The sequence below is a fragment of the Sus scrofa genome, chromosome 6 (assembly GCF_054392235.1).
Source record: "Sus scrofa isolate SSC_HxYL_T2T_F1_AM1 chromosome 6, Sscrofa_HxYL_maternal_Yorkshire_Landrace_v2.0, whole genome shotgun sequence".
Classification (NCBI taxonomy): Eukaryota; Metazoa; Chordata; class Mammalia; order Artiodactyla; family Suidae; genus Sus; species Sus scrofa.
Genome location: NC_139388.1, coordinates 38,981,976 through 39,005,613, shown reverse-complemented (window position 1 = coordinate 39,005,613; position 23,638 = coordinate 38,981,976). Strand labels below are relative to the sequence as shown.

Here is a 23,638-nt window from a genome sequence, read left to right as displayed (position 1 = left end):
AAAAAAAAAAAAAAAAGGGAGTTCCCGTCGTGGCGCAGTGGTTAACGAATCCGACTAGGAACCATGAGGTTGCGGGTTCGGTCCCTGCCCTTGCACAGTGGGTTAACGATCCGGCGTTGCCGTGAGCTGTGGTGTAGGTTGCAGACGCGGCTCGGATCCCGCGTTGCTGTGGCTCTGGCGTAGGCCGGTGGCTACAGCTCCTATTCGACCCCTAGCCTGGGAGCCTCCATATGCCGCGGGAGTGGCCCAAGAAATAGCAACAACAACAACAACAACAAAAAGACAAAAAAAGACGAAAGACAAAGAAAAAAAAAAAAGAAATCTACTGTGTTTAAACAGCTACTCCAGTTTTCACTTGATTATTGTTGGCATGGTATGTTTTCCCACTCATTATATTTGGAGTGATTTTCTAGTTGACAATATAACAGAATCATAATTTTTCAATCTATTCTGACATTCTTTTTAATTAGTGTGTTCAAAACATTTACATTTAATGTAAGTATTCGTTCCTCTGTTGTCTCCATTGCTTTTCATTCTTATTCCTTTTCCTGAGGCTTAGTTGGTTATTTGAATATTTTAAAATATTGCCATTTAATTTATCTAATGTATTTCTTAGTATCTCTATTTTTTTTTTTCCTTCAGTGGGTTGATCTAGGGAATACATTTATATATAAAACACATATCACCGTATGCTAGTATAGTTTTACCACTTCAACTGGAATGTAGAAAATTTACTTAGTAGGTCTGTTTAGCCTTTACAATATAATTGTCTAGAATACTACCTCTATGTTGAGAGATATATCAGGGATTGTTAAATTATTTGCTCCCAACCGTCATAATTTATATAATTCCATAGGAAAAGAAAAATCTATGCTATTTACCCAGATAGTTCTCCTATTGTTCTTTTCTTCATTACTGATATATCAAATTTCCTTTTGGTGTCATTTTCTGTCTGAAAAAAAATTTTTTTTTGTGATCTTTTTGTCTTTTTAGGGCTGCACCTGTGGCTTATGGAAGTTTCCAGGCCAGGGGTCTAATTGGAGCTGTTGTTGCCAGCCTACACCAGAGCCACAGAAACACCAGATCCGAGCTGCGTCTGCTACCTACACCACAGCTCATGGCAACACCAGATCCTTAACCCACTGAGCAAGGCCAGGGATCGAACCTGGTCAGATCATGGTTCCTGCTTGGATTTGTTTCCTCTGCACCATGACAGGAACTCTTGAAAAATTTCTTTTAATAATGATTTTACATGCTTTCTTCCATTGACATTTTCAGATTTCCTTCTGTTAAGAATGTATTTATTTTACCTTCATCCTTGACAGATATTTTTGCTAGGTATAGAACTCTGAGTTTACTATTCTTTTCTTCAGCCCTTCAAAAATGTGTGCCAATTGTTCCTAGTCTCCATGGCTCCTGATAAGAAATATGAATTACTGTTCTTTTAAAAGCAATGCTTTCTTTTTCTTTGATCATATTTATAATTTTTCCTCCATCTTTTGTTTTCACAAATTTGATTATGATGTGAGGATTTCTTTAGGTGTAATCTGTTTGAGGTTTGCTCACTTTCTTCAATTTGTAGGCTTATATCTTTCACTAAATTTGGGTTATTTTCAGCTATTATTTCTCCAAATCTTTTTTAGTCCTGAATTCTTTTCTGTTGCTTTCTGGAACTGTAATAATGGGAATGTAGATATTTTATTACTGTCCCACAGAATTCTATGGCTTTGTTCATTTTCTCTTCAATCCATTTCTCTCTGTTATCAGGCTGGATAATTTCTATTAGTAGTTATTTACACTGTAATCTCCATTCTGCTGTTGAGGGATTCGGTGAGTTTTAAATTTCAGATATTGTAATTTTTAATTTTGAAATTTCCACTTTAGTCTATGGTATCTTATATTTCTTTGCTGTTTTTCTATTTATTTCAACAGGGTTTATAAATGCTTGAGGAAGCATGTTTTTTATAGCAACCGGTTAAACTCTTTAGATATTTCCAGTATCTGTGTTATCTTGTTATTGGCGTTTGTCAGTTGTTTTTTCTCATTTGAGATGTTTCTATGAGCAACTGTAGATTGCACCTTTGACATTTTACGTTACAAAATTCTAGTTTCTATTTAACTCTTCTACTTTAGAGGAATCAATCAGAATGCATGTCCCAATTCACTTTTGTGAAATTCAGTATAAATGTCAATTTAAATTCTGAAGCTACTGTATTGCTTGATTGGTCTGCTTTGCTTGTTTGCTACCGGAAGCCATTTTGAAACATAGGCAGTAATCCACACTGTAGTTCAATTATCAAAAGTTATTCAGTGTTGACCATGTCATTTTCATGCATGGCTACCTACTTCCATACCCAGGACTTCAAACACAGACTTAAAGACTCTCTCTTCCATTCCTTAATCCTTTCTGCATTCTTGTTAGTAGGAAATAGAGCACTGGCTCTTAGATGATATTAGCTTAGAGTAGGGTGGGGATGGTCAACAATGCTCCATTCTCAGTCCCTAAAGCACTGAAGAGGAAGTACAGCACTTTATTAATGGAAGGTGGGAATGGTCAACAAGGTTTTGCCTCAGCCTGTTTACCACATAAGGAGAAGCGGAGGAGGGCCTGTTAATGTCCAGTTGGCATATTCCAGAAGTCTCCACTCCCCCATCTCCATGGCACCCAGTAAGGAGGGTGGTGGTCTCTGTCATGGTGTTCATGTGGTGTTCAGGTGCTATGGGCTGAATCATGTCCCTCCACCCCCAAATTTGTATGTTGAAGCCCCAATTCCCAATGTAACTGAATTTGGAGATGGAGTCTTTCAGGTAATTAAGGTAAAACAAAGTGTTAAGGTGGTGCCCAAATCCTATAGGAGACTGATGTCCTTATAAGAAGAGCAAGAGACACTAGAAACAGGAAAGTTCATGTGAGAGCACAGCGGGAAGGCAGCTGTCTGTAAGTAATAAAGAGAGGTCTCATTAGGAACAAATCCTGATGGTACCTGGATGTTGGACTTCTAGCCTCCTACAATGTGAGAAATAACAGATTTGGCTAAAAAGATTTCTGTCATACAATTCCTCCATCTTTCCAGTCCTCTGGCTTGAGAGTCTTAGGGTTCTTTGTTTTACCTTCACTCAACAGCAATTCTGAATTATAAGCCAGAATATTTAAGAAAAAAAAACCCAGTGAAAAAACAACCAAAAACTCAACTAACTATAAAAACATTACAAAAACAAAAACTAGGGAACTCATCAATGAATTGTCCTTCCAGTCTTGAGGTCCCTAGCCAATTTATCTCCTTTTGTCCCCTTTCAGAGTCTTATGATAATTGTTTTACATATTTTATGTATTTTAGGTAAAATTAGCAGGAGGATGCATTTTGATTATTCTATCTTCTTTGATATTGGAAACCCTATTTACTTTTGAATCCACTCCCACTGGACTTTAATTCTTTAAAAATAATCTTGTCCAAATTACGAATAGCTTTGCGTTGCTAAATCTAACAGTGAATTCTCAATCTTCAGTTTATCCAGACTCTCAACATTTAATGCAGTTGATGCCCTCCTACTCCTTGACACTCTTTCTTTTGGAACCCACACTGTAATGGTTTTCCTCACTGGCCACACTCCTCAGTCTCCTTTGCTGGCTATTTCTGGTTCTGACTTGTAAATGTGGGAGGGCCCTATAGCTCAGTTATCAGACTGCTTGTCTATCTATACTAATTCCCTAAATTATCTTATTCAGCCTTAAGGTTTTAAAAATTATACATAAGCTGAGTGTTCAATTTTTTTCCACTTCAGATTTATATTCTCTCCTGAACTACATTATTTGCATATCCGATTACCTATGCAACAACTCCCCAGGGATGGGTAAATGAACATCCCAACCCAAACATACCCAAAACAGATTCTATACATTCCTTTCACCAGCACCCAAACTGCTTCTGCTTCACAGCTCCCCGTCTTAGGAAACGGCATTCCCACTTACCCAGCCAGTGAGAGCAAGAATCATGGAATTATCCTTGACTCCTCTCATGCTCTTAGACTCTGCACCTAATTCGTAAGGAAAGCCTGTTGGTTTTACCTCTAAATTTATAGCAAAACCTATCACTTAGCCATAACTTCACTGTTACGACCTTAATTCACCATTATCTCCTGCTTAGGAGATAATTCTGCAGCAGCTTCCTAAGGGCTTCCCTTATTCAAGTCTTGCCCAACTTCACCTCAAATCCATTCTCTAAACAGTAGCAAGAATAATTAGGAATGGTTCTTTTAGTTTAAATCCTGCTTCTGTTCAAACCTTCTAATGTTTTCCAATGATACTTCAACTAAAATCCAAAGCCTTTACTAAGGCCCGTAAAGTTGTAAATGATCTGGCGCCTGGCTACTTCTTGGACTCATTTTCTGCCATTTTCTGGATCACTCACTCCAGCCAAAGTCATTTCCCTGGAACACTTAAACATGAGCTTTCAGGACCTTTTCCTTCTACTTAGAATGCTCTTTAACAGATATTCCCATGGTTTCCTGCTCAGTGCATTCAGTGAGCAGATAATGCAATGATTTCTATATCCCAAATTATCTATGCCCTCTTAGCTGTCCTCCACTCCCATCCTATCACACAACTGCTTGCTTAGTTTTGTTTTCATGGTACTTATTTCTTCCATTTTACAATACATCTACATGTATTTGTCTATGGTCTATTTTTTATCCACTGCAGTGTCAGCTCTAAACAATCAGGGACTGTATTCATTTTGTACTGTTATTTCCTGAGTATAAAAGAGGGCCAGGAATATGTTATACTTAATAAAATTTGTTCAGTGAATAAATTAATGACCAAGTTTTATGATGCAGTCAGAAGTTCTCATGTGGCTATCTCCTTCTTATCATTTTAGCTTAATCTCAAATGCTGTTAATTTGGCAATGCCTTATTTGACAAACATAGGTTAAAGTACACTGTTGGCCTCAGCCCTAAACACTAGAATGTAAAAGTCAATGAGAAGCAAGGGCTATATCTTTTCTTGTCTCTGTTCTATCTCAAGCATCTGAAAAACTACCCAGAACTTTTTAGTTTCTAAACAAATGAATACACAAATAAGTATAATATAAGAAAAATTAATTGACAAGCTGAAATAAGATGAAGACTAGAAGAAAAAAAGACAGATATTCAGTTTAGTTGATTAAAGCAATATTTTAGGTACTTTCAAGGTTATCTTGGTAAGGAAAGGTAGGGATTTTTTTTTCCTCTTAGATAACATATTTTACTGTCTCCACTTTTGCAGGTGAAGACAATCCTCTTAATATTCTATAAGATTTAAAAAAAAATTGTGTAACACTTGAAAGTATACAGTTCCCTGGCATTATGTATATTCACATTGTTGTGCAATCACCACCACCATCAGCTCAAGAACATTTTTCACCTTTAGAAACTGAAACTGTATTCATTAAATCTCTCCTGTATTAATTTCCACTCCTCTTCCCCTTCCCACCCCAGCTCGTGGTAACTCCTATTGCAATTATTGTCTTTATGAATTTGACTACTCTAGGTACTGCATATGAGTGGAATCATATGAATTTGATGCAGTATTTCTTTTTGTGACTGGCTTATTTCACTTGGCATAATGTCCTCAAGGTTCATTTATATTGTAACATGTGTCAGTCAAAATTTTCTTCCTTTTTAAGGAGAAACATTCCACTGTTTGTACAAATCACATTTTAAAATCCATTTATCTGTTGATGAGCATATGGGTTGTATCTATCTTGGTTATTGTGCATAAGGCTGCTATGAACACTGTATATAAATATCTGTAGGAGACCCTGTTTTCAATACTTTTGGTTATATATACAGATGTGGAATTGCCAGATCACATGGTAACTATTTTTAATTTTCAGTGGAACCACCATTCTGCTTTAGATACAGGTGCACCATTTTACAATCCTACCAGAATCACACAATTTTCAATTTCTCTACATCCTAATCAAAATTTGTTAATTCATTTTTTTTTTAAATAGCTATTCTAACTGTTGATAAATGATGCCTTATTAGGGGTTTTTATTTGCATTCCCCTAATGGACCTTTCCATGTACTTACTGGTCATTTGTGTATATTCTTTGGAAGAGAATCTATCCAAGTCATATTTTAAATTGGGGAGGGGGGTTGGTGCGAGGTAGTTGTTGCTGGGCTTGGAGTAAATTTTTATATATTGTGAACATAACTCTTATCAGATATATAATTTGCAAGTATTTTTTTCCCATTCTATGGGTTGTGTTTTTACTCTGTTGATGTGTCCTTTAAAGTACATTTTTTTTCATTTTGATGTAGTTCCATTCGTCTACTTTTGCTTTTGTTGCCTGTGCTTTTTGGTGTTATATCCAAGAAATCACTGCCTAACCCCATATTGTGAAGACTTCCCCTGTGTTTTCCTCTAAGTGTTTTATAGTTTTAGCTCTTATGTTTAGGTATTTTGAATTAATTTTTGTATGTAGTGTAAGGAAAAGAACCCCCCCCCCTTTTTTTTTTTTAATTTTTTGTATGTGGACCTTCTGTTTTCCCAACATCATTTACTGAAAAAAGTGTCCTTTCCCTATTGAATCGTCTCGGCACTTTTCAAAAATCATTAGACCACACATGTGAGGGTTTATTTCTAAGCTTTCTATTCTATTGCATAATCTGTCTTTATGCTAGTACCACAGTATTGATCACTATCATTTCTAGTAAGTTTTGAAATCGGGAAGTCTAAGACTTCCAACATTGTTCTTTTTTAAGACTGTTTTCGCTATTCCACTACATTTTGAAAAATAGCATTTAAAGCCCATTTATCACCTCTAACATGTCATCTTTTGTGTTCAGTTCATTCTATAGCAACCCAAGTTGCTCATCTATAAAGTAGTATAACAACAGAACCAGATTTCTGGGATAACAATGAGGAACAAATATGAAATACCTTATTTAAAACTGAGCACAACACCAGGACACATCACCAGTGCTCAGTAAACATTAGCAATTATCCTGAGAAAAATGTACCAATACACAACGTGTGATAGAGAGAATAATGGCCATTCAAAGTTGCCCACATCCTAATCCTCAGGACTTCTGAGTATGTTAGCTTATATGGCAAAAGGTACTTTTCAGAAGTGATCAGATTAAAGATCTTGAGGTATGGAGATTGCTGCAGGGTGGGCCCAGTGTAATCACAAGTGTTCTTATGAGAGGGAGGAAGGAAGCCAAAGTTAGTGACAGATGGTGATGTGAGGACAGAAGCAGCAGAGGAAACGGGGATGTGTACAGAGACAGCACGCCTGCTGATGTGGGCCTCAGTAGAACAAGGATAGCTTCTAGAACATGAAAGAGGCAAAGGATAAACTCTCCACTTGAGCCTCCAGAAGGAACCAACCCTGCCAACAGCTTGGTTTTAGGTTTTTAAGATTCATACATAAATTCTGACCTCCAGAACTGTTGCAGAATAAATCTGTATTAAGCCACTAAATCTGTGATAAGTTATTACAACAGCAATAGGAAACTAATACATATTTTAGTATCGGAAGTGGCGTAGTGCTATAACGATATCTAAATATATGAGCGTGACTTTCAAATTAGGTAACCAGTGGAAGCTGGAACAATTTTAAGGAGCATGACAGAAAAACTACAGACTACCTTGAACAGACTGCTGTTTGTAGAAATATGTATGCTAAAGACTGATAGTGAAGGCTTAGAAGAATGACCCAAAAAATCTATACCTTCATAGAGGATACGTATCCTAAAACAGACTCCTGGTGGAAAAATGGATGTTAAAAGTTCTGCAGGTAAGGACTCAAAAAGAGGAGGAACTTATTGGAAACTGGAGGAAAGAGAATGCTTGCTATAAAGTGGCAGAAAGCTTAGCTGATTTGTATTCAACAATTATATGGAAAGCAGAATTTAAGTGACAAATGTGGACATTTAACTGAGGAGATTTTGAAGAAAACTTCTGAAGGTAAAACTTGGTTTTTACTGTTCATAAAAAATGTGACAGGAAGGAAATAAAGTGAGGGAAGGACTGTTAATCAAAAAGAATCCAGAACTTGGTGACTTGAGAAATTATTGGCTGACACAGGTTGGAAAAAGATACAAAAATTAAGAAATTGAGTCAGGAAAACCTGTTCAGGAGATAATGTCAAGGGTATGAATGGACAGTATTTCCTTACTGTCTTGGAAGGATAAAAAAATTAGAGTACTCAGTCACAAATAGGGATTTCTGAAGAGGTTAGGTCTGTGACTCATGTATCCCCTTAGCCATCTCAGAAGCCAAAAATGGAGATGGGTTTATCCAAGGAAGTTTGTGGCGAAGCCTCTTGCCTGATGGAAGAATTTTTTAGACACATATATAAGAGAGCACAATGTTTTTAAGAATGCTACCCCAGAAGAAATACTGCCAGCTTGGATGGGAAGGAATAAGGGAGGATGAAATAAAAAAAAGGCTGTTAGATTCTCAAAATTCTACAGGCAGGAAAGAGACCGATGAACTACTCAGCTGCAAACTACCCTTTAGGAAAAATGGATGAGCCATGGGCCCTTGGATGGAGCTGAGGAACACAGAAAATTAGACTCAGGCCTTCGCACCTACTGTAATATGACTGGTTGGATTTTCTAATTGCTTGAGACCAGTAAATTCTTTTTTCCTTCAGTTTTCTTCCTTTTTGAATGGCAATACCTATAATTATTATCGCATGCTTGTCCCACCACTGCATTCTTGAAGCAAATACTTGTTTTCTAATTTCACACATCCATAAATGAAGAGTAACTGCCTTAGTATCTATTAGCCTTAGGCTTTACACATGCCTAATTTAAATAATCTGCATTATGAGATTTGGGACTTTTGAGCTGATGAGACTTAAATGACATTCTGGACTTGAGTTGATGCACTAATGGATTAGACCTTTGGAGATGTTGAGATGAAGCGAGTATATCTTGCATGCAGTATAAGGGTGAATCTTTACGAAGTCAGAGGGTCTCAGATCATGTTAGGCTGAATAACAGGCCCATGTCTCTTGCATAAGTACTCAAAATGAAACTGGCAGATCACAGGAAAAGTACATGTTTAACTTTATGAGAAAGTGCCAGTTTTCCAAATTAATTATGCAATTGTATTTTCTTATTAAAACTGTATGAGAGGTCCAGTTGTTTTAAGTCTTTACCAACATTTGGTGTTTTTGGCTTTTTTAATTGCAATCATTCTAGTGGGTATGAACAAGTGTATCATAATGGCTTCAACTGCATTTTTATTTTTTCTTAATGGCCACACCTGTGGCATATGGAAGTTCTAGGGCCAGGAACAGAATCCGAGCCACAGCCATGACTTGCATCACAGCTGTAGCAACAGCAGATCCTTTAACCCACTGTGCTGGCCCAGGGGTTGAACCTGCACTTCTGCACTGACCCAAGCTGCTACAGTTAGATTCTTAAGCCACTGCACCACAACAGGAACTCCTGCATTTTCTTAATTACCAGTGATGCTGAACATCTTTTCATATGTTTATTGGCCATTTGTATGCCTTTTTCACTGAACTGCCTTGGCTTCTATGTAAAAAAATCAGTTAATCATAATATGTATAGCTCTATTTCTGGACCCATTGCTTTGTTCCACTGATTTCTAAATGCATTCTTCTGCAAATACTACACTGTGTAGATTACTGCAGCTTCATAGTAAGTCTCAAACTCAGGTAAAAATGAGTCCTCCATCTTTGTTGTTTTCTTCAAGACAATTTTGACTAACACAGGTTTTAATTTAAATGTTTTAATTTAGCTAGTCTAGTTTTTTTTTCACATAAATATCAGAATCAGCATATGAATTTTACAGAAGCTTATTTGGATTTTAATTGGAATTGTGTTCAATCTATGGATCAAGTTTGAGAAATTAATAATAAAAATATTGGAGTTCCCACTGTGGTGCACAGCAGAAATGAATCCGACTAGGAACCACGAAGTTGTGGGTTTCATCCCTGGCCTCGTGAGCTCAGTGGGTTAAGGATCTGGTATTGCCGTGAGCTGTGGTGTAGGTCGCAGACACGGCTTGGATCCTGCATTGCTGTGGCTGTGGCGTAGGCTGGCAGTTGTAGATCCAATTCAGCCCCTAGCCTGGGAACCTCCATATGCCACGAGTGCAGCCTGAAAAAGCAAAATAGAATAAAATAAAATAAAATAAAATAAAATAAAATAAAAATATTACATAAGTTAGGTTGAAGAGAAGGAGAGAATTAACTTTCTCTGGAGAAAACACTGAGAATTCTGATATGTGAATATGGAATCTCTCTTCTTTTTTAGGGGGAGGGGTCCTCTTTAATTATCTCAGTAGTTTTCTGTGGTTCAAATCAGGTACAACCAACTTATGTTGATAGAAATCAAAGCACTGGGAACCTATGAGGCTGGAGATTAGCTAGAAAGAAAGCATGAGAAAATTTTCTAGGTGACAGAACTGTTTTATATTTTGTACTGATTACACAGGTATAAACATTATTAAAACATCAAATTACACATTTATGATCTTTGCATTTCACTGAATGCAAATTTTTATGTCATAAAGTACCACAGAAAAACTGAAAATAAAGTAGAAATATATGCCAAGTAAATGCTAAGAAAAAGGATCAGCACAGAAATTATAATATTACAAAAAAAAGAAAAAATTCAAAGCAAAAAGCATTAAATGAAAAGGGGTATTTCATGATTAACAAAAGAAGTGAGAGGACAAAATCTTATGGACTTAATAATCAAGATTGCAACCATATAAATTAAAAATTGATAGAGAAGCTCACAATTGTATACTTTCATAGTGGAGGATAAATGTACATCCCCCCCTCTTTTTTTTTCTTCTTCTTACAGCTGCACCTGTGGCATATGAAAGTTTCTGAGCTAGGGATCAAATTGGAGTTGCAGCTGCAGGCCTAGCACAATCAAGGCAACACTGGATCTGAGCTGCAACAGTGACCTATTCCACAGCTTGTGGCAACAATGGATTCTTAACCCACTGAGTGAGGCCAGGGATTGAACCCGCATCCTCACGGAGACTATGTCAGGTCCTCAACCTGCTGAGCCACAATGGGAATTCCCAGGATTAACATACTTTTAAAAGCACATAAAAAATGTAAGGGTATACAGAAAATTTGTATAACACAATTAACATGATATTTCAAATAATCATTCATTTGGTTATCATTTAAACTACCAGAAAAATCTCTACAAGTTTTGAAAAGTATTGTACTAGACAGATCTATGTTTTTGCAATGCAATAATTTTAAGAATAAACAATTATAGACTCAAACCCTAAAACGATAATAGAAAACAATTCTCCAAACATATTTACATGAACATTTAAAAACATCTTTTAAAATAACTTGGAGGTGAAGAGAAATTTAAAATAAAATTTAAAAAGAGCAAAAGCACCAACTGTCAAAATACATGGTTTGAAAAACAAGTACAAAGAAAATATTTAGTCTTAAAAACACTTATTCGAAAATAAGTAGAAAATTCCATTATCTAAGTATTCAATGAAATAAACTAAAACAAAACCAAAAATAAACCCAAAGAAAGCAAAAAAGGGAAGGATTTAAATAGAGTGAAAAAATTAAAAATTTATGGAAAAAACCCATCTTATCATTGAGAATAAGAGTAATTTTATTTTGTTTTATTTTTTTAATTTTAATTTTTTTTTTTTTTTGTCTTTTTGCCTTTTCTAGGGCCGCTACCATGGCATATGGAGGTTCCCAGGCTAGGGGTCCAATTGGAGCTGTAGCCTCCGGCCTACGCCAGAGCCACAGCAATGCGGGATCCGAGCTGCGTCTGCAGCCTACACCACAGCTCACGGCAACGTCGGATCCTTAACCCATTGAGAGAGGCCAGGGATCAAACCCACAACCTCATGGTTCCTAGTCAGAGTAGTTAACCACTGCACCACCACGGGAACTCCAAGAGTAATTTTAAAAACACTATAATAACAACAAAAACACAGACATGAATGATATAATAAAATATACCAGCCTTAATCAAGTCTGACGAATTAAATAAAAAGGGCAAATAAAATTAGAAACACGAAGGGGCTATACCTTTGGATTTGAAGGAAATAATAGAAGGATGCAACATCATGCCAATATACTTTGTGTGTCAGAGTAATTTATTAGCAGAGTGATTAAATCTGATTGCTGATAAAGCAAATAATATTTAATATATATTCCTTTTGGAATTAACAGAGATGGCTAGTGTTTTAAAGTTACCATCTACATAATTTTTTCCCCCTCATAACAAATTAGTAGATCCTTTTTCTTTTCAGTATGGGATAAAGAATTTTAACATGGGATTCATTAAGGCAGAAGAACAGGCAACTTTACTGTAGAAAAAATATGATCTTTACAATATCCAACTACTGAATCTGAAGTTGGTTTATGAGTAAAGGTTAATCAACAGAGCAGTATGAGTTCTTCAGTGATGAAACAGTATGAGTTCTTCAAAGATGAGGATAAGATTTCAAACACATTCTGTCATTTTTTTATCCTGCCACATCATACTGGGCTAATTTACTATTCTCCCTCATTTGAGGTAATAGAAGTTTCTGAATAAGACAATGAAAACAGAAATGTGTAAAAATAAAAGTAAATTTAAGCCCTGATAAGATATCCTATATTGTAAAAACTGATTTAAAAAAAAAATCACATACTGGAGTTCCCGTCGTGGCACAGTGGTTATCGAATCCGACTAGGAACCATGAGGTTGCGGGTTCGGTCCCTGCCCTTGCTCAGTGGGTTAACGATCCGGCGTTGCCGTGAGCTGTGGTGTAGGCTGCAGATACGGCTCGGATCCCGCGTTGCTGTGGCTCTGGCGTAGGCTGGTGGCTACAGCTCCGATTCGACCCCTAGCCTGGGAACTTCCATATGCCACGGGAGCGGCCCAAAGAAATAGCAAAAAGACAAAAAAAAAAAAAAAAAAAAATCACATACTGAATACTTCTGGAGACTGTATAATAATTTGCTTAGGAACAATACATTTTATTAAATCCAGCAATGATGGGAATATGATTTTTGAATTCAGTACCATTTATTTATTTTATTTTATTTTTTTGCTATTTAGGGCCACAAATGTTCCCAGGTGGCTAGGTGTTTAATAGGAGCTACAGCTGCCGGCCCACACCACAGCTACAGCAATGTCAGATCCAAGATGCATCTGCGACCTACACCACAGCTCAGGGCAACGCCAGATCCTTAACCCACTGAGCAAGGCGAGGGATCAAACCCGAAACCTCATGGTTCCTAGCTGGATTTGTTTCCGCTGTATCATGACAGGAACTCCTCAGTACCATTAATTTTAAAAAACATTTTACAAAAATAACCTTGCTTAACTTCTTATGTATAATTCTATAAAATACCCTTGGCAAAAAATTTAAAATATTCTTTAGCCTTCAATAAGTTGGGAATGCAGATAACTTTCCTATCCAGAGTTATTGTTCATAAATTAAAGATTAGTTAATGCTTTTGATCATAAGACATAGCGATGTGGGCTATAATGTCAGAAATGGGCTATTCTCCCTAGAAACATCTGAACAAATGGAAATTATGTGACATGGACTACTAAGATTTATTTTGCAAACTACCCCTAAACATTCCTAGGCAAAACAGGCATGGGATGTTTTGGCTTTTATTTTAAATTAGAAAGTCTGTTATATTTTTGATACCCATGGAAAAGATGGAGATTAGTTTTATTTAAAAGATTATGGTGAATCATTTGAAGCAAAAACATAAAATTAGTAATGGAGATTTGACCTAACTTTAAACGATGATGAAACCCTTTGTTACAGCTCATAACAAAAATGAAAAACAACAGTGCCCGGAAATGTCCTAGTGGATGTAGGCATCTGTACTATCCATCTCCCTGCCTACTAAAGAGAACATCAAACACAATGTAACCTTTTCTTGGCGACTCAGGGTATCAATGGGAAGTTAAATGATTCTACAAGGCTGAGGGTGAAGATGAAAATGCAGATTATACTGAGTAGTAATTAGCTAATACCTGCAGAAGTCCCCAGCACATCTTTTTTGACAAAGTTTCAGATTCCAGTTTGCTTACATCATTCTCCATCCTCTCATAATGGTAGCTTAAGTGTGTACCACAAACACATCCAAATTATAACTCTGGTTTCTGAATGACAACCATAAGAGACCACATCCTTGCACATAATCAGTCTCTTCTGACAGCAAGCAGTTTCAGTGAGGACATACTGCTATGGAATATACAGTTATTTGCTTTTCCTCTTCAGGAATTAGAAAACTTTTGGATTTTATTTATTTGTCCTTCGCTTGCTGCTTCTTTCTCTTGTCAGAGTGACTTTTACTATCTGCCCAAATCATCATTTCTAACCTCTGCTAAAAATGCGTTATTTTTGGTTATCTACTACTTCCTTTTAAATTTTTTTCTTACAGGAAAATAAAAAGGATTTGGATTTTGTGAACTTAAATTAGAGTTCTGACTGCAAGTATGTGATCTTAGACAAGTTGTCTGACATTTCTGGGACTATTTCCATGTTTACAAAATAAAGATAATAGCATCCTAGAAAATTATTGTGAAGCAATATGCATGAAACTGACTTTATAGGGAGTTCCTGTTGTGGTTCAGTGGGTTAAGAACCTGACTAATATCCATGAGGATGTGTGTTTGATCCCTGGCTTCGATTAGTGGGTTAAGGATACAGTGTTGTAAGCTTCGGCGTAGGTCACAGACGTGGCTTGGATCCTGTGTTGCTGTGGCTGTGATGTAGGCTGGCAGCTGCAGCTCCAATTTGACCCCTAGCCTGGGAACTTCCATATGCTGCAGGTGCGGCCCTAAAAAAAAAAAAAAAAAAAAAAGGGGGATATGACTTTATAAAATAAAGCCATTTTGTCCCAGCATTAATTGACAAGGAATACACTGCATTTGGACATTTATTGATTTACTTGCCATTTAACAGATTTTGGTGTTCTTACAGCTGATACTCAGAATTTGTTCCCTTGTTGCTAAAACCCTCTGTTTAAAAGAATTTTTTTTTTTTTAGTACTTTTAGATTTGGATTTCCTATAAATTCCTGCTGGAAGCTGAGGTTTTGCTATAGAGTTGCATCCACTGTTTTGCAATTTCTTAACAACAATAAAGTATTTCTTAAATATACTAACATTCTTATTAAGTAATATGGAATAGTCATAACAAAGACTAAAAGTCACTCTTTTATATCTTCAGTTAAATACTTAAAATAAGAAACATGAACTGTTATGTGTTTGAAAAATGATAAATAAATCATTAACACAACTTCTAGATTACAATACTAGTGTCAACAAACATACATTTATTCTGAGCAAATTAGAAATGTCATTTTTGAATTTACAAAAATGATCCAATATAGTTTATAATATTAAGTTAAATATGGTTTATTAAATTTTCCTATAAAAGCCTAAGAGTAACTATAAAATTAATACTTAGTTTTACCTATGACAATTAATATTTCTAGGGGAGTATTTAGGGGAATGTTTTTTCTAATATATGCATAAAATAAAATTTCTAATATATGACTACTGGGCAAAAAGCAATTTAAACCTTTCATTTTTGTGTACTAGTTTTTCTAGTAATTGTGGCTGATTAAAACATAATAATTAAGAGCATCAAAAAGAATAAAGTGCCTAGGAATAAACCTACCTAAGGAGGCAAAAGACCTGTACTCTAAAAACCATAAGATGCAATGAAAGAAACTGAAAATGACACAAGCAGATGGAAAGCTACACTGTGTTCTTGCATTGGAAAAATCAATATTGTTAAAAATGACCAGACTACTCAAGGCAATCTACAGATCAAATGTAATCCCTATCAAATTACCAAGGGCAATTTTCACAGAGCTCTAACATAAAATTTTAAAAATTTGTATAGAAACACGAAAGACCCCCAAATAGCCAAAACGATCTTAAGAAGAATGAAGATGGAGGAATCAGGCTTCCTGACTTCATATTATATAACAAACCTACAGGAATCAAAACAATATGGTCCTGGCATGAAAACAGACATATAGCTCAATGGAGGATAGTGAGCTCAGAAATAAACCCACACACTTATAGTCAGTTAATCTATGATAAAGGAGGCAAGAATATACAGTGGAGAAAAGACAGTCTCTTTAATAAATGGTACTAGAAAAACTACATGTAAAAGAATGAAGTTAGAACATTCTCTAACACATACACAAAAATAAACTTGAAATGGATTAGAGACCTAAATGTAAGGTCAGAACTATAAAACTCTCATAGGAAAACACAGGCAGACCACTCTTTGACATAAATTACAGCAGTATCCTTTTGGATTCGTCTCCTAGGGTAACGGAAATAAAAACAAAAATAAACAAGTGGGACCTAATTAAATCCAAAAGCTTTTGCATAGCAAAGGAAACCATAAACAAACTGAAAAGAAAGCCTATGGAATGGAAGGAAATATTTGAAAATCATGGTACTGACAAGGGATTAATTTCCAAAATATACAAAGATCTCATTTAGCTTAATATTAAAAAAAGAATGCAATTAAAAAATGGGCAGAAGACCTAAATAGATATTTCTCCAAAGAAGACATACAGATGGCCAACAGACACAGGAAAAGATTGTGTCTGTGTCTCAATATTGCTAATTATTAGAAATGCAAATCAAAATGACAATGAGCTATTACCTCACACCAGTCAGAATGAACATCATCAAAAAGTCTACAAATAATAAATGCTGAAGAGGAGAAAAAGGAACCCTCCTACACTGTTGGTGGGAATGTAAACTGGTGCAAACTACAGAGAACAGTATGCAAGTTCCTTAAAAAATTAAAAACAGAGTTACCATACAATCCTGCAATTCCATGTCTGGGCATATATCTGGAGAAAACTCTAATTTGAAAAGATACATGTACCCCAATGTTCCCTGCAGCACTATTTACAATAGCTAAAACATGAAAGCCATCTAAGTGTCCTTTATCAGAATGGATAAAGAAAATGTGGTATCTGTCTGTCTGTCTATCTATCTATCTATCCGTCTTTTTCTCACTCAATAGATATATACCTGTACACACACACATAATGTGATCTTACTTCGCTATAAAAAGTATGAAATACCATTTGCAGCAACATGGATAGGAAGACAAATATCATGACATCGCTTATCTGTGAAACCTAAAACAGTGATACCAATGAACTTAACTATGAAACAGAAACAAACTCACAGACATAAGAAACAAACTTATGGTTACCAAAGGGGATAGCAGAGGGGAAGGGGAATTAAGTAAGGAATATGGGATTAACACATATACACTACTACATATAAAATAGATAAACAATAAGGACCTACTATATAACAAAGGGAATTATATTCAACATCTTATAATAATCTATAATGGAAAACAATCTGAAAAAGAGTGTGTGTGTATGTGTGTGTAAATGAATCACTTTGCTATACATCTGAAATCACTTTGCTATACTTTGCTGAATCACTTTGCTATACATTTCAGTCAAAATGGTGGCGCTGAAATAAAAGGGTTGATCAGAGACCTGTTGTTTTGTTTAGAGCCACTTACTGACTCTATTAAATGTCATCACAGGTCTTTTACAAGCAACTGATCTTAAAGGTTAACTTTCCACAAATCAGACAAAGATAAGATAAAAAAACAAATGGAAACCCAAACAGCAACTCTCTTCTGAAAACAAAAAACACAAATAAACAAACCATTGTTTCAGAATTTCTTTTCATGAAATATATATTGTGGATTTCACTCTCATCTGCGTAGTTAATTTCTACTTGATTTTCAAAGCCTGCAGGAAAAAAATGGACACAACTCTCTAGGGAGCAACCCTTGAAATTAGAAACTGCAATCCTATACTACTTCTCAGCAATCTAGCAGTCTTGAAAATCAGTTAAAAATTAGAAAATGCTTTTCCAACAAAAGTGAATGGTAGAAAGGATTATAATGCACCACCCTATGTCTTTTTTCCTCCTACTATGTTTCAAAGAATTTATCATGCTGAATTCTAGAAATATATTTCTTTTTTTTTTTTTTTTGTCTTTTGTCTTTTGTTGTTGCTATTTCTTGGGCCGCTCCCGCGGCATATGGAGGGCGGCATATGGAGGTTCCCAGGCTAGGGGTTGAATCGGAGCTGTAGCCACCGGCCTACGCTAGAGGCACAGCAACGCAGGATCCGAGCCGCGTCTGCAACCTACACCACAGCTCACGGCAACACCGGATCGTTAACCCACTGAGCAAGGGCAGGGACCGAACCCGCAACCTCATGGTTCCTAGTCGGATTCGTTAACCACTGCGCCACGATGGGAACTCCTAGAAATATATTTCTTAAGTATTCTTAAGAAATTTCTATTTCTCATCTAGTGTTTTAATGAATAGTATGATGCAATGAAATCTATCCTTTGATTCTCATCAGTCCCAAGAGAACAGAAAAGAAACCCTGGGTTTTCAACAGTTACTTTTATAAAAGTATCAAGAGTCTATGACTGCCTTTTACTTCATGTTTCCTATAGAGCCATAGCGTTCACTGCTTTTGATACCACCATTATTACTGAACGGTAAAGGTTAAGTTAACTATTTGATGGTTTGAAAGAGAAAATGTTGATAAAATATTTTATGACAAAAATATAAATTGCATGTTTTTCTAAGAATAAGTAATCATAGACTTAAATGAATTTAAGATGTAATTTCTAATTCTTTACTCTTAAATAGGGTAAGTGTTAAAAGAAAGAAAATTTTACATTTTTTTTTACAATTTTTTTACATTTTACAATTCTTTGTTTTTATGTGTACTGTGTCTATAAAAGGAATAAAAATCACATTCATCTCAGATATTACATCAGATCTACTTCACACACACAGGTTATGAGTGTACACACTCTGGATTATGGAGCATGATGCTGAGATCCCTGAAAAATTCAGTACACACAACTCAGAGTGGTTATAACTTCAAATCAAGGTCCTAAGAAAAGTTTAAGTTATTGACTCTTCATAATATTCTATAAATATTTAGAGATATTCACTAACAATGTACAGTTTTCTAAAAAATCACATTTCTAGACAACATGGTCTGATGTTAAAATCATAACATCAAACAATGTTTGATTCTCTTTCCAGGAAAGTTGTATTACATCATTAGCCATGTGGAGCCATGTGGAGCTGAATCATCACTGATTCCAGAGGCAACATATGAATTGATGCTCAGAAGAAAAATTTTGGATACATATGATGCAGGAAACAAGAAAGAATAAGGGCTAAGAAATATAACTAATTGTAATATGAAGAGTATAATAAAGTAATAAAAATATTCTGCTGAGATTCAGGCTAATTGTGAATTTAACTATATTGGTTTAGCTACTGGTACTGCTACTTAAGGAAAAAGAAAAAGTAGCTGCAGCATTCCAAATCATTGATAAAGCAATAAACGTACTAAAAATTTTTCTATTTATAAATAATATCAATAGTCATGATGGAATTCTCAACATCATTACAAAACAAGCAACAGTAAGCGAACATTCACTTATGGTAAAGCTAGGATGTTCTAAGTATCTTGCTATTTGCTTCGTTTCTTTTATTTTTGGCCAAGTCCACAGCATATGGAAGTTCCCAGGCCAGGGATCAAATCTGCATCCCAGCAGTGACCCAAGTCACTGCGGGGACAACATGCCACAAGAGAACTCTTGCTTCATTTATTTTTATCTTATTTAATCTTTGCTACAACTCCACAACATAGATACAGTTATTACTCTCATTTTGTAGATGAGGACTGTAGGGAATCTGCTTAGGGTCACATATGTGCTAAGTGGCTGAAATGAAACTGAGCCTAGGCTCAACTCTTGAACCACCATGTACTTGAGTCATTTGCTTATAAAAATTTTCACCTTTTAAAGTTTTGTTGAGTGAAAAATAAGCCCTTTACTGTTTCTACAGAACAGGAAAGGAACAGGTATTTTAAGAAGTTGGGAGAAGCTCAGGGATCATGTTAAAAATAGGCACTGGGCTCACTGCATTCTTATTTAAGGGACTGTACCCTACTTAAGTGCTATTCACAAAAGTATCACGTGAAGATATTTTACAAATATTCTCGAGTGACTTAATTTCCATACCTTCCAGACGTATTCTTCAGTATGGCAAGAGCATCTGGATAGCCATCCATGTTGTAGTCTCCAATATGAAGGGTAATTGGAATTGGTATTTCCGATGGTTGTTGTTCATGCACAAAAGGCACAAAGCCCCAGAGTGTGCCCTTATTGCTAAAATCCTGCAGGACAGGAATCCACTATGGATTAAGAGAAAAAAAGATGAGACATTACAGTTATTTTTAGGAAAAAATTCACCATTTGCAAAACAAATGACCCATGAAAAGTCCTCAAGATAATTAAGTACCATCTTACTTAAGTTCTGTATCTCTACAAAACGGTATGGTATTAAAATTTACAGTGATAAATAGGTAACTGACAATCTGGAGTAAAAGAATATCCTTTAAAATTTATCACTAGTCATCATTCTTTGAACTGGCACATAGAGCCTTAGTGGGTTTTTCGCAGTACCACAGATTCTTAGGATTGAACTGATATTAATAACCACACAATTGAATTGTCCATTTTAAAATCTGCGTTGAGTGGAAATATAACCTCAAGGGATATTTTTAAAATTAGAGCAAACAGCAATATTACCTAACACTGATGTCTCTTCAGAGGACTAGCTTAGGAAGAAAATGACAGCATGACAGTCTCCCTTGCTCTCCTCCTTTGCCTCTTACGTGCGATGATGACCTTAGTCATCAATCTCAGAGCAAAGCAGCTCTGGGTTTTTCAAACAATACTAGAACTGACAAGCTCTGCCTGCCCAGGAGAATGAGGTTTGTCACCCAAACAGAAACTTTATTTACAAAATATTTTAAATTTCTATTGAAATAAAGAGAACAGAGAGAATAGATTTATTACAAATTTGAGCTTTTGGAAATCACTTTCTCTTCTCAATGCCCAAATCTTTACTTTTAATAACCTAATGCAAACTAAAAATCTGAAGAGTGGAAATCATCACATTAAAATTAAAGATGTGCCAATAATTAGCTAAAAGCATGCATGCTGGCACATAACCTGGAAATGTCCAAACAGAAACAGGTGCAGCTGGTGTGAAATGGCAGGAGGCCAAACATGCCTACAGATGTTTTTTTCCTTATAAGCAGGTGACTCATTTATATGGCTCCAAGCCAAACTATATAAAAAAATAGCTTCTTGAAAAGGGTTTAGTACCCAGTGTATCCCAAACATTTTCTATGTTATCTAAAGAGAGCATAATTTGCCAAGAAAAAAGAAAAAAACAGCTTAACTGTAAGGATAAATTTACAGAAAACCAGCTGTTTTAAAAAAGTGGTGTGCATCTTTAATCAATTTTTCAATCTCTCTTACAGCAAAAAAAAAAAACTACTGCATATCATAAAATGTCTTAAAGTGTCACGTGATTTTGAAAAAAATAACTTTTTTTGTTTTGATATGGAAGAGGATGGGGGATTTCATAAAATGTCAACTTATCACAAATTTCTGAAGGGGCTGACAATTTATTAATGAGGATAAAGTATTTCTGTTTAGGTAAATGTATTAAGGTGTAAGAAGTAAAAAGATTTTTCATTAATGTGACATCCTTAACAGTCAACAAAGAACTCTGACATTTATCTTCCCAGAGAGAGATGACTATAATTTGAAAACAGTCTTACAGCAGTCTGTCACTTGAAGACAGGCTGTAATTACTTGGTTTACTTATAGCTGTGAACCAGTGATGAGGTGTTATTTGACCTAATGTTTCCAGTGATCCAGAATTCAAAAATGAAGTTCATGATAATAAAGCTTATGGGTATGAGTTAAATGCTTTTAGAATGCTGACTGTATGAAGATCCGTTTTCTTTAGTGTCTTAGAATGAAAGGTAGTATTTCCTACCTATAAGGTCTATAAAAATAAAAATGGTATTCTATCATTTATTACCCCAAAATAGAAAATAAAACTGATTAACTCTACCTACTATATTACTGGTTTCCTTTCAGAAGGTGCCATCAATATTGAAAACGACTCTTTTTTTTTTTTTTGCCCTATTCTCACCATGTAAAAGGCCAGCAGATCATTTAGTTATAGGATGAAGGATAGGTTATCTTTACCAGAAATGATTACAATAGTACTTTTTTTCTCTTAATAAACCAATAAAAATAGATTTAAAAGCATTTCATTCAGTTAAAATGTCAATTCATTTTTGATTTCTCTTCAAATACTCAAATACTTTAAAATACTTTTTCTAACCTCTGTAGATTTTTTTCAGGAGCATAACTCTACTTACATTAACAAACAAATAGATATACCTGCTTTGTTCCAGATCTTGCTAAGTAAATGGTACTTTTCTGGCAGTTTTTATCTTCACAGCCTGGCAGTAAGTGATCCATATTTCCATCTCCATCTGCCAAAAGAAACTTTCAAGAGTCCATTAACAGCCACAAAACAGTGTTCTTGTATGGCAGATTACAATTCCTATTTGTTCAAAGTCTGCATCAATCTAGATAAATTGAAGAATTTTTGCACGGTTTTACAATGAATGTGATTCAGTTTTAAAAAGTTACACTCGCCTTGCACTGGCCTATTACCTGGGCTGTGTCTTGTTTTAAACTGCCTGCTTTTTTCTGGTTAAATATTTATCCAATGTTAGAAGAAGACCTCATTTCAGGCTTTAATGTTAAAATCATCGATGTAAAGAATGTAGCTTTTGACTTATTTACATAATTATCATTGCTGACATGGGAGAAAAATAAGCATGTCAACAGTAACCCATCATTACATGGCTTATTTTAAATGTCTTTACACATAATTTATCTTTACACATACTTTCAAGTATCTTTTATGCAGCATAAATTTTGATTCAAGAGTTATAAAAACCTTTCAGCATCCTAGATTCTAAAAAGCACCAATACAGTTTTATCAATAAAAGGCAAATGAAGGGAATACAGATGTCATTTCCAACTGACTAGGTTTTAAACAGCTGCACAATGTTCTGGAAAGACCTCCAGAGATGAGGTTACTGAGGAACCTGGAGTCATTTCCTCTAGTGCTCCCTTCTAGCTAGTGCCTCCTACCAGATACTGATGCCCAGAGTGAAATCTTTACAGGGGCATTCACAATAACTTTTAAATTGGGGGCCTAATTTTGTGCGGTTTTACTTGCTGATTTATTTGTTATGGTTTGATATATCACTTAATGTGCGCCTGGGGTAGTAACTTTGCTTGGAAGGATATACATATAAGGATTAACAATTTAAAAAGTCCTTCCTTGCATAGGTTTACCTAGTAAGAGAGACCTAACTATAGCAAGCCTATCATGTCCCCAAAAACACTCAAAAGGAAAAAAACGAATTTTAGGTTGTGTGGGATGAAAATCTAGCCAATGGGAAGCTGGCCTCAGCAAGGAAAAGTAAAAGCATAGCCTGGTGAAAAATGAGTTTCTTTCATTTAATGTCATGGTTTAATTACTTACGACTCATGGTTAGTTAATGTTATTTGTGACAGAAAACCCTTACTTAGGGGAGTGTAACAATAAATAAATTAATTGCATTAATAATGGAAAGTATAGGAGTTCCCGTCATGGCGCAGTGGTTAA

At 35.4% G+C, this 23,638-nt stretch overlaps 1 protein-coding gene across 2 annotated transcripts in view; it reads right to left on the bottom strand.

Annotated features, from left to right (window-relative positions):
* Positions 1-23,638, bottom strand: part of ITFG1 (integrin alpha FG-GAP repeat containing 1) — a 237,069-nt gene that overhangs the window by 93,097 nt on the left and 120,334 nt on the right. The window contains exons 9-11 of one of the 2 annotated variants that reach the window (XR_014805953.1): positions 22,354-22,448; positions 18,312-20,279; positions 15,297-18,008 (exon numbers count right to left, since the gene is read on the bottom strand). Coding sequence is in view for 1 of the 2 variants with exons in the window: in XM_021094239.2 (XP_020949898.2) it covers positions 20,107-20,279; positions 22,354-22,448 (268 nt within the window). In the remaining variant the exon portion in view is untranslated. Of the gene's footprint in view, positions 1-15,296; positions 18,009-18,311; positions 20,280-22,353; positions 22,449-23,638 lie in introns of those variants that run through there. The other variant, XM_021094239.2, reaches the window with a different exon arrangement.